This window comes from Ambystoma mexicanum, chromosome 1q (genome assembly GCF_040938575.1).
Source record: "Ambystoma mexicanum isolate Mex_15411 chromosome 1q, UKY_AmexF1_1, whole genome shotgun sequence".
Taxonomy (NCBI): Eukaryota; Metazoa; Chordata; class Amphibia; order Caudata; family Ambystomatidae; genus Ambystoma; species Ambystoma mexicanum.
The window spans coordinates 265,099,871-265,112,491 of record NC_090922.1 but is presented as its reverse complement, the minus strand read 5'-3'; the positions used below and the strand labels follow the sequence as shown (position 1 = coordinate 265,112,491).

The following is a 12,621-nucleotide window of genomic DNA, read 5'->3' as shown; positions in this document are numbered from 1 at the left end:
TCCCTGTTGTAGCTTCTAGGTTCTATGTTTCAACCTGCTAACCTTCTTTCCGTTTCTTATCCTGTTTTCCCCGGCTCTTCTCACACACCCTCTTGTTGCCGTTCTGCTTCCCTCCAACCTCATTTCTTCCTGCTTTTCCTTTGGATTCCTCCATACTAACCATCTCCAAGATTAGGGCTTTCTATGCCTTTGGCTTTTCCCATATGTTAGGAACTTTCCCTTTGGGCACTCTGAGTCTTGTCTCACTCCAAGACACAGACGGGCTGAAGAGATGGCACGCCATACATAGGAAGGACAAGAGCAAGCCACCAACCCATCTTTCCAGCGACTGGCAAACCTGTACATAATTGATCAAATGAATCCCATTTAACTTACTGTTGAGCTTCATGCAACTGGAGACTAGAGTGTCAAATCAAGCCTTCCATTTACCTGTGTTACATACCAGAAATACTTAACTAACTTTATCATAAAATGTCACCAACGATGCCTTGTTATGTGCTTACAGGACATGAACAAATACCAGGGCACAAATGAACATAGCCAAATGTTGTTTTCCACGTATTGAATGTGAGTCAACATTACTGTTCACTTTTTAAGGGAAATAGTCTTACACTGGGTTTTTTAAAGTTCAAGCATACACACCCCAAGACTTGTCCGAAGCACCTGCAAAATTACAGCGACTCACAGAGAGAAAAGTGGCCAACATGAGCTTCCCAACAGCACTTGTTTATCTCTGCCTTTGGTAAGATGCTGGAAGAGAACCAAGATTGCTTGCTAATGGCTGCAGACCATTTGCATGAGAAAGGTCTCAGGTTGTCTCTTGACAAATGCCACTTCTACCAACCTATCATAAGGTACGTGGATGCCTTTAGTCCCTGGCCTCATCCTAACAGTCGGAACACATTGTTGTGATTCCTGGGATTGTGTAACTACTGGATGTTTTTTTCCTGACTATTAAAAACTTCTTACTCACCAAGGTATTTTAAAAATAACTTAAGTAACAATATTTTGCATAATCCATCCCTTGTGAAGTAACACAGTTGATGCCTGTAACTTTAGTACCCTTTATTTTGTCAATAGCATTCCTTACTTGTAAAACAAAATGTGAGCATCATACTCCAGACATTAACTTGCCTCCACGAGAGAACTGGAGAAGAGCAATTCTGATCTGTTGAGAAGCTAGATGTCACCTAACACTTTTAATAGCAGAATTGGAGGTAAACTATGATTTACAATAGTTTTGGGAAACACAAAAGGAAAACAGACCATTTGATGGAAAAATGACACCAGAGAGGAAGTTGCTATATTGAAAAAGATCCAGGACGTGGTGCAACTTTCCAAGTACTGCATAAGGAGGTTGCCGTCTAGGGGTAAATGTGGGAGAACACAGCTGAAAAGACTGCCACACCCGGATTAAGATCACCAAGAATCCCCAAAACAATCAAAGAACTAAGATGATCATTCTGATTCGCTCATTGGTCCTACATGGATCGCGTACAGACACTGGTCCTGGCCGAGATAATACGGAGCATTAAGAGAATACCCATAATTGGCCAAAACATACCCACTGATATTATTTGGGATGCCCTGTCCTTTTTTATTTATTTAGAAAAGTTGACATTCAGCATCCTCAGCTATTACAATGATGTCCTTTGGAGTGCAATAGAAAATTCTGCTCTAGATGAAGAAAGCCTCTAACAAAACAACAACAAATATGTTAAAAGGTCTGATGCCCCAAACAGCTGATATATGGCAAGGCCTCTGATAAGTGTGATTCAGACTTTATGCAAGGGAGATGTTTGGACAATACGACATACATGGTCAAGACAACATGTTTCAAGCACCTCAAGAGAAGTTGGTAGATTTGACTTGATTGAGTTTATTTTTGCTTGGCTGAGGCTGCCATTATGAATGACAAGATGCTACTTTTTGTTTGGTTTCAAAACATGTGTGTCAAAGGCCATTTGCCTATTGTGCTTAAGGCACTGGAAGAGTTAGGGCAACCCTCATTGAGAGGAGTCTCCCAAATGGGCAATGAAGTTGTTTTGAGGCAGTTGAAAACCTTTTAATTCCCTTTTATGTTTGGGACGCCTGCTCTCAGACAGCTTTTGACAAGCTGGCAAAGGAAGTGGTCCCTTTCTCAGATGCCCCTCATACCAAGAATGTTAAACTCACCATGCGATAATACCAGTTAGCACTTATGATCCCACTAGCATGAGGCCCTTTGCAGCACCAGGATGGCACTGCAAACGGCAAATCTAGCCCCACTGCACAAAGGGGGAGTGACCCAAAAAGTAGCTCTAACCAGGGGTCGTACATCATTCCACCGGTCCTGCGTCTCATTAAGCCCAAAACATGAAGGTGTTCTTCATCCATGGAAATAGGAATTCGAGAAACAAGATCATCTGAGTACAAAGGAAGGGGCAGTTCTCCCTTCATGGGGCACTGCTTCACAGATTTATGGAGAATGCTTTCTATTTTGATGCAATGTTATTAGGCACAAGAATCTCTATTCGCCTCCGAGCATAGAAACAAGCTTTGTTCCCTTGTTCTTGCAATCTATGAAAGGGTTCAGGACAGGCTTTTGTGTATACCTTCTTTCGACTCACCTCACAAGATTTCACATTCTACTCTTTCAATTCACATCTTCATTTTAGTTTTGCCTCTGTTGCCTAGAGTCTCGGGTTGCTAGTGAGCACAGAATGGACTGCTTTGAGAACTATAGAGAATAGCACCCAGCAGTTGATATTCCCAAACTGCCCATAGAGTCTGGATTGTGCATAAAGAGCAATGACCAGCAAATTCTCTTTCAGTGTTAGATTCTGTCACATGCAGGACTACACCAGTCTTTTCTTTCTATTCAAAACCTAGAGTAGCAAAGTGTATTTCTTTAAACCAATGAAGGAGTTCTAAAACGTCCCCAAGTAATAAGCAATAGATTTTAGAAAGACGACCAGGACAATTGAATAAATGGTGTTCCTGCTCTCTGCTATTTTTAGGAAATGGAGGGGCTTATTTTGACCACTGTTTGGGCTGCTCTTCTAGGTGCTCTTCATCATTACGGGGGTCTTCCGCATCTAAGCATTCATGTTACACAGAAATGGTTCCGTTATCACTTGAAAAAGGATAGATGTTTGTGGGCGGTTGAACCATCTGCCGGTTGGGTATAAGGCGTGTAACCAGTACATGTGATGGGTGTAAGGGTTTGAACTAATAATAATGCTCAGGGCAACCTTCCACGCCACAATTGTTTCACCCAACTGTGCCTTTGCAGAAGATAACCTGACCAGCCGCATACAAATCAGTCTGGTTCCATTGCCAAAGGAAGCAGTCGAGTCCAAACTGCTAGGCCAGGCCGCCTCTGCATCTCTCACATAGGGAGACACTGGCAATGCTCTGGGCAACCGTCCACACCACTGTTTTTCACCCATCCATCCATCATATTCTTTTGATCTGGGTATAAAAGCAGACTTTACCACTAACGCTAGACTTTACAAGGGAGTGGAGGTCTAGCTACATATGTAGCGGACAATACTACGCACAGGTAACCGCAGATGCGAAGAGGTTAGGTCAGTGGAAAACACAAGATTTCTGGCTGATCATTTTCTTATGAAGGGTTTTGCTAAAAAAAGGTTTCCAAGGTCTAGCTGCAAGTTGCCAGATCATTTTCCTGTAACTACATTAAAAAAAAGATATCTGAATCCAATCTATTCTGTAACAGAAATAAATGACTTTTCCTTAAAAGGCTTGCCTTGGCTTATGACATGAAACGTTACCAAGCTGTGGACTGGATAGTTGTAGGCACTATTGTTGCTTTTTTATCCAAATGTTTGTATGAAACGATTAGAACTTCATCTTCACAAATTGTGATGCCAACTGTTCCTTACATATCACACCACTCTGTGGTACTTCACAGCGATGTTATGGCATCATACACGGTAAACTATGTGTGAGCTAATGAAACAAAGTATGTAAACAATTCATAAGCGCCATGCCTACCGATTAGGATAATGCCTTTGTTGTCTATAACACATTTTAAAATCAAATTTCTTACCACTGATGGGGTGATCTCGGTGGGATCGACGTACATTTTAACATCATAAAGTGCATTGATGTCTTTCTCCTGAAATACAATAAGAAACATAGTTATGAATAACCTATGGATCGACCTTTGCTGCATCGACCGAGTCCACGTGTCCCTTGTCTGTTTTCTAAATTTAGCATAAACTTTCACCCATTACTCCCCATCTACATCTTCACTCTGCATAACTCCCCCTCCCATTATATTTCCCAAGAATGCTCACCATCATCCAGCACTCTTTCCAACTTTCCAACAGCTAGCTCGCTCTCGGGGCCTGGGTGTTTCCCTTCCTGCTATCCCCACCTTGAGACATCCCTTTGGGAGGGCTGGTATTGTCTAATTGCTATACCCTTTTTTAAGCAGTCGTAAATAGATTTGGATACATATGGCAGCTGAAGGTCGAAGTACATCTCTGTTAACATCTTGACACTACCCGCCTTGAGCAAGTCACCAAACATAATACAATCCCCTCAATGTTGCACCCAGCTACAAGCCTTTTGTGTCAATTTTATCCCAGGCGTGTTCTTCCAAGTGCAAGTACGGATGTGTAAGAGAGAGTTCCTGGAAGGTGATACATGATGAAACCACAGGGTAAGGAAAGGAACAATAATGCATATGTTTGGGCAGATGCACGACATTTGGAGGGATGTGAGTGCAAGTATGCAGGGTCTGAAATTACAGGGAGCTATTTAGCTCCGAGTTATAGCCTAGATGACACAGACACATTGCCACGAGCTACTTTTAGCTCCCCAACCTAACTGGGGCTATGTAAATATATCTATGTGACATCAAATCTGTGTGTTTGAGAATGTGTGTAAACGAGAACTGGGCACATCTAAAAACCTTTAAAGCATAATTGGTCAAATATAAAATAGACAAAGTTATAGTCTGCATCTTTTATGGGAATTATATTTGTTGAACACTATATAACAGCTACTGGTTCCCCAGCGGTAGCGCCTGGTTACTGAGTGATGCGGAGCACCCAGAAACTGATTTTAGCTCCTGCTGCTCAAACCCTTATTTCAATGCCTGGACTATGATCCTGGTGATGGGGAGCGTTTTTGCGTTGGAAAAAAAGTTAGTAACTCGTGGGCAATAATACCAGAGTCGGCGGGCTTCACTGGCTGATAACAGCACTGCATCTAATCTACAGGCCCAAGTGAAACGAGATAAACCTCAGGTAATACCTAAAAAACAGCAGTATGTCACACACTCGCCATCTCTAAGGACAAGAATCAATGAAAAATGAAAAACTTAACTCTGCACAATAAAGCTAAAGGAATAGGTCTATTGATCCCAAATTAGCAGAGAAACTGGGCCAAGTGTTGGGAAGGAACCTAGTGCTTTGCTTCATTTTCAAAATTTCCAAGTGCTTTTGAATTAGGCAAAAACTTCTGTTAACTGTTTTCTAAGCACTACAAGAGTCCAGGGGGGAGGAGGGTCACTAAATAAAGATTGTTAGGATTGAAATCTAAGGGCAAACAATTGTGTAGATGGATATATATATATATTTGTAAAACTGTTGTACATTGTAAATTAGCTTTGCTCATAGCACATGGTAAAAGTCCGGCTGTGCTAAATATAGACTAGGTAGGCTGGAGAGCACAAAGTGGTTGAGCAACTGGTCCTGTCAATCACAGGCCAATGGAGATTCAGCACGACATAGTATTAGAAAAACAAGTGTTTTTGTAGAGGTTATTGGACCACATCAAATATAATTTTATGGAGTTAATGTTGAGAGAATGGCGGGGAGATGTGTTTATGTATGAATGTTTATAACATAGTAAATGATGCTAAACAAGAGCAACAAAGTATTCCTGCTAATACAGCATTATGTTAAGTAGGGAACCTGGCCATGCAACACTGGAGACACTGCAAGCATCCCTTGTATGGCAAGAAAGACAAGTTTGGAGGCGCTCTGCTGGTATCCAGTGACCAAGTGAAGAATATTTAAACCCCAGGCACAGCACCAGTATTCAGGACCTGGGACTCAGGACGACGACACAAGGTTGGATTGGATTGGCAAAGTCCTATGCCATTTCCCTAATCCTCATGATCTGTAAAGATTAAAGTCTTGTTTATCACCTGCAAGACAGACTTGTGGCTTTTAATTCCCTAGAGGGCTGTATTTAGGGGCGCACTGTAAATTGAGGTTCACTTTCACAAGTGCTGACATATAGCATGGACGCATTAACACTGTTGCAGGATGCAGCCTCACCCTGGTTATTGGGATAGGGTTCCTTCTGTCCAATTAGAGGGATGACTGTGGGTCTGAACTTTCATAATTGCCGGCAGTCCACCATCCCTAGAGAAGCAATCAGTTTGCAGTGACATGATAAGAAGGCCCAGAAATTAAAGTTGAAAGTCACAGTATGCCAGATACAGCATGCCCCCTACATCATTGGCAGATTCATACAAGTGCAACCAGGTGACAGAGATGAAAGAAAACTGCGCTCTGTGGCACAGAGGCCTGGGCCTCACTGTGTGAAAACTGCCCAAGCACTAACTTTCTTGCAGATATCTGCCCCCACTGCATCCCGTGCAATGTTACTATTTGTGGAAATGGAAAGCGGAGAACAGCAAGAGGGTGCAAGATAGAATTTGTGCAAAGGGAGCAAAGCAAGAAGATGCTCTTGTGCTCTATACTCTTTGACACTGAAGCTCCACAAGAGCCGGCACTCTGGGAGGATTGGACTTTGCTTAGGTTCATTGATGTAGCTGCAGTCGAACCGGCTCAATTCATCAGAAAGATGGTTGACCTTCACTGTTTGTGATTTTGAGAGAAATAACTAATATACAATGAGTTCACAGAAAGGTCAATGATTGGGGCCTTGCACAAGCTCATAGTTCACCCAGTGGTTAGAGCATATGTCCTTTCTGCAGGCATGAGATGCACCTGCACTAATGCTTGCCTGTGAACTGTTCTATTTGGTCTACAGTTAGATACGACCTGGAAGCAAACCTTTTGCAGAACCAGCCCCATCTGCCATTGATTAAAATCCTTTTCCAGAAAGCGAAGATGACATTGGGGGATCTTTGAAGCCTGCTAAGTGTAATGTTAAACAAATAATCCACATGGTCACCAACAGTGAATACGCTATGGGGTACCAGAGGCCGCTGCACTGAAATTGAGCAGTTTCAAGATGGTGGTCCTCAAGAAGAGCCTTTGTTTAGCAAGAATTCCTGAGGCAAAACCTAGGATTTAATTAATTCTGTTCTTGTGGAAATTGTCTGCTTCATAGGATATCGTAGAACTTGCCCTTCTGCTTGACACTCTCTAATCCAACATGGGCATAGGAGTATCATCCCTGGCCTGCATTCTTTCTGAGCGAGCAAACAAACAACTATGGTGAAGGTGTGCCGGTTGAGGTCAACCAAATCCACTCTGGAAGTTGGGGTAATCCAAGATTCAATACGCTCTCTCTCTCTTGCTATCTAACAGCTACATCCAACCACTAGTTACTGTCCGCAACCAGTTCTCATCCTCTTTCCATTTATACACTGGTGACATAAAAAAATGCCTTCAATCTTATTAAACTAGAAATGCCTGTGTGCAATACAGCACTGGATGTCGACAAACAACCTGTGCCCTACTGCTAGCAAAACGGAAAGCCTCTGCTTTAGGCCCCAGAATCTCATCACCCTATCATTCTAATGGCCAAGCACTCAAGCCTCATCCCCTCTTACAACTAAAACAGCATTAGGTATAGGCATGATCTTTGTTGAAGTTGTGACTTTTTCTCTTCAGATTGAAGAAGTGGTACGCACGCACATTTTCATAAAAATTTGCCCACATCTTACAGTGGCCCAGAAGGTGGATCTGAACAGAACTTTGGTGCTCTCTAGGATGGCCTACTGCAATAGTGTAAATGTAGGACTAGATACATTTCAATTTCTACAGCTACATCCAGTTCAACTTCGTCCAAATACCACTTGCATTTAAGGCACCTCAATGGTTACCAATTGAATATTGCATCCTACGTTTTATGTATAAACCTACAGAGGTCTCTTTAAGAAAGAGCACAGATATAGAACGATCCTGCTCCCTCTCCATGGACCTATTAGGAACCTAAGATCCTCAAATGCAAAACCTCTTCTGCTTCCCAAAATTAGAACACTACTGCAACAGGGGAACAAGCTTTGTGTTTTGTACAACCAGATCCCAGAATGAGCTTCTGAAAGTTCTGAGACAAGATGAAAAGTATTTCAGGCTCAAGCACACCTTAATAGCACACTTCACCAAGAAAGGAGTTCCTTCGTTCTTCGGGGCAGAAGGATAGCTCTGGGGCAAAACGTTTGTCTTGGAAAAAAGACAATGCAGCACAACACAGGTTTGAATCTTGATGCCGTGCTTAGCAACCACTCGTTACTATTAAGCGCGTTATAAAATAACCATTACAAATATAATAGCATTCTGCTCCCATTACTTTCCTGCAGGTCATATCAATATCTTGGAGCGCTCAACCCATGAAGCAAGGTGTTTCACTGTCACAGAAAACTTGATCTAAAGAGGTGACTAGGTTTTCTATCTAGCTACTAATATAAAGGGTCATCAGGAATATACAATTGTGTAGACTGCTGGGAATTTAGCATTAGGCCTCTCACTTGTTAGTAGGAGGGGCAGGCTTAGCTGCTGGCACTTTGGCCCATCACACTAGTATGACCGATATTGACAGAGTTGGACTGGACTGACTGAGGTTTGTGTTTAGCATGTGTCCTCTTGATCCCCCACTTAATGTTTATGGCGTATTTGATTAAATAAGAGTCTGAGTTACTATGTTGAAAACAATGATTGTTTCCGTGCACTCCCCTTTGCTCCCTTTCGTTGCAACCCTTTGCCCCTTGTCACAACCTCTCTTAAGGTGCATTGTAAAAACTTGCCGTGGTTTTTCACTCATCAAAACACCATAAAATATAAACTAAAACCCATATCCTTTGTAAGGTACAAATAATAAGAGATGAACGATTTCAAATCAAGAATAGGATTGAAATATCACTAATTTAAAACATAACCACTGTCATTTTGATTGGACCTGCTTGTTTGATGGGAAGGATTCCTCATAAGCACAGTTAGGTTTAAGCCGTCCTCGGGGTAATACTGATTGTTTGCATGTTGAGATATAAGTAATGCATGAAATTACAGACAGCCCTGGGTTTCTCTGCATGTTTACACAACAAAATTCAAACAATCCGAAATGCCAAAGACATGGCATGCCTAGAGAACCTGCCTGTGTTTTCCATAAGAATCTGAAGTGTCCACACCTGTATTCTGTCAGATTTGTGTCATGTCAGATTTGTGTCGGACCATGCCCCTGCCCTGTGAAACAACTCCATCAAATGTTCACGGTACATTTTAAGGATGGTTTAACGCACCCTTTGCCTCCAGCAAAATGATCCCCAAAATGTTAGAAATAAAGTGACTACTTACTGTGCTGTAGCGGTCAATCAATTCCTGTGTGACAGGGTAGCGCAGCTTGATCTTCCGGTACAGCGGATGGTTTTCATAGTAGGTCACCAGCTCCACTAAGGTCTCAAAATATGCAGATTTGCCCAAGAGAAAATGGCCTCCTTCCTGTGTGATTCTGCAGTGTTTCACCTTCCCTTCGGCCCTGTAGTAGAAGAGAGGATCAGGTATTTGAAGAAATTGTAATAAAATGCATTTCTGTAATGCTAAACAGTTACAGGCCGCATGTTACCCCTACCACTATGAGTGCGTGGTGAGAGGGCTCCAATGATGTCTGGGTTAATGTGATTTCTCTCCCACAGAGAACTCTTTTTTTCTGAGGGGTAAACTTAAAGTTTAAACATGTCAACAAAGGGAAACAATTTTTGTTTCTTTTCTGTTGCTTTTTTAATATGCTTGGCAGAACCAATTCAATATGGTCCATAGACCAAAGAATATTCCACCAGGGTAACAAGAAAAGATTTAGGCTAGCATTGGCAAAGACAACTGTTTGGGCTTGTCCACAGGCAGACGTGATCCCCCATTCATGAATTTTCAACATAATCAATAACAAATTCCAAGCGGGCTTTACATTTTCTTTACAAAATAATACCATGCTACTACTAATCTTAACATTTCCTTTTCTATATAAAAGAAAACCAATTGGGCAAACTAAAAACCTTCATTCATTGAGAATGGAGCTGGAGAAACGCAGGTGAGGAATATAGCGTAACCTGGGAGTTACATTAAGATCTCTTGCTAGTTGTGGGGGACTCCAGAGACTGTCTCACTGGATATCGGAGTGTCTGCCTACGCTCCTAATAGAGTCTACAGAAAGGAAGGATTGCAAGGGTTGTGGTTCATGTGCATGCCCACAATTATTAATTATTTATGACATGAGATCAATTCACAGTTCCGAAGTAATCTTCATTTGTCAAGTGTGTGATCACATTCATCAGCCGACATGTGTTTCGCGCGTAAAGCACTCCCTTAAGGACGAAACGAGAAGTTGCATATGTTCTGAGCGATAAAACACCACAGCGGGGATGAAGAACAACGTGGCAAAGTATCAAGAGTCTTTCGTTTCTCTAAAAGTGAAAAGATGTAGGAAAAAGAGGTGATAAAAGTAAAGCATTTGAGACATCTCATAAGTTTTTCCTTTATGATTTGCATGAATATCATTTATTTTGGAGGAGAAAGTCTTTGGCATACTACGTTTTGTAAGGGGTCATTCAATGTTTCGTCAGATATAATATGCCTCTGGGTTCACACATAATTCTTTCTGTATAGTCTCAATTCACATTCACGTTTTTAAGGAAAGAGTGGTTGTGGGTTGTCATAATGATACATAAACCATTGCTCACTGCTGCTGGTGAAGAACAGTATTTACACATTTCTATAAAGCTGTGTCCAATTTTTGACCAGCTTTGTGAGCCTTTTTGTTTCACACATAATTCTGTGTATATCGTCATGATTTACATTAGGAATTTCATTAACAATGTAACATTCTAGGATTTTCTGAATAGCATTTCTTTGAGAAACTCGGTAGGTGGACTGTAAGGACATAAGGCCTCATTACAAGCATGGCGGTCCGGGAACAACAGTACCCGTAAGCATGCCGGTACTGTAGTTCCCGGACCGCCATGCTACGTGCTCTGCTCGTGGGTGCCGTTTTACCCACCAGGTTTTTCCTGGCAGGTGTAACAGCACCCGCGAGCAGAGCACGTAGGATGCACCGGCACAACTCTGAATGTGCCGGTGCATCCGACCTCCCCATCCCCATTCAGCCCTATGGGGCAGAATGGGGATCGGAAGGCCCTTGATTCCGGCACCCACAAATGGGCAATTATCGGGTCCGCCAAGCTCGGCATGACCCAGTTCTAGCCCATTTGCGGGTTCCGGAAAAAATGCAACTCTGGCGGTAGCCGTGCCCTTAATAAGGGCACGGCTACCGCCAGAGTTGTAATGAGACGATCTCATTTTGAGAAAAGTGGTAATTGCAGGGAGGGTACCACCAACATTTGCACTTCTGTGCTAGTGAGCGCATCCGTCCAATTTCAGACATGTGGGCAACCTAAGTGCAAAAAGCATTTTAAAACTGGCAAAAACAGATGAACAATTTTTCATCACTAGGTTAAAGTGTAAATGCCCCCCACAATTAACGATTGAAGGAGGCATTTACAATAGATGTCTATGGAATATTCAAGCTTTTAGCCGGTGCTAAAACAGGAGGAATCCATTGGTTTAATGCCAGGATGAGAAACTAAAGGTTTGGGACGATTTTAGCTGAGAGACAATCCACCTTTAGCGAAAAAGACAATCTGAGCCAGACGTTTGTCAGTTTCAACAGAGCAGTATTCAAATGATTCTGCCTATGGATTTCATTGAGGTATGTTATGAATAGAAGACATTGAATGTGGGTAATCACTAGTCACATCTAGGGACCCTGCACGTGTGCACATAAACACTGATATGTCATCATTATGATATCCACAATAACTAAGACACCCCACTGACTAGACCTAATTGGGTCAAAAGGTCAGGGAGCACAACCTTTGACAGGAAACTATAATAAGCTTTATTTTTACACGTTTAACATTGTTCAGACTTTTCAGTGCTACTATTAGGCACGTTAGTGCTAGGCATTGCTTGCAATTCAAAACATATATTGACTGCGTACTTTGACTTAGCTTCTCGCATTTCATATCCGTTTCATGTGAGCAAAGAATGTAACCGAGCCCGAAGCGTGTTAAACCCGGCTCGGAAGATTGGTTGAGATTATGGCTAGCATGGTGACTGCAAAAACTGAAACATCACAAGCACTCACAAAGCCAATACGTCTGAAATGGGATAGGTTTTAGTGGTGGTTTATGAATGGACAGAATGAACGGATGAGTTGGATTGCGTGGTTCGAGGATGGATGCATTGATAAGAGTGATGGATGGATGCTGGATTGTCGTATTCTGAATGGATTTGAAACGGTGGATGAGTGGCGAGGCCCTGCTGCATATGACAGCACTAGCTGACTTTGCTTTGGTGTTGGATTTGCCACACAGGGTTTAGTGGTGGTATTAGAATACATTGCAGAGTTGGTGCA

General features: G+C 42.2%; 1 protein-coding gene across 2 annotated transcripts in view; it reads right to left on the bottom strand.

Moving 5' to 3' along the window:
* PLCG2 (phospholipase C gamma 2) overlaps window positions 1–12,621 on the bottom strand; it is a 953,330-nt gene that overhangs the window by 221,857 nt on the left and 718,852 nt on the right. For both annotated transcript variants that reach the window (XM_069638435.1, XM_069638443.1), the window contains exons 20-21: window positions 9,510–9,690; window positions 4,055–4,123 (exon numbers count right to left, since the gene is read on the bottom strand). In XM_069638435.1, coding sequence (XP_069494536.1) covers window positions 4,055–4,123; window positions 9,510–9,690 — 250 coding nt within the window. The remainder of the gene's footprint in view (window positions 1–4,054; window positions 4,124–9,509; window positions 9,691–12,621) is intronic.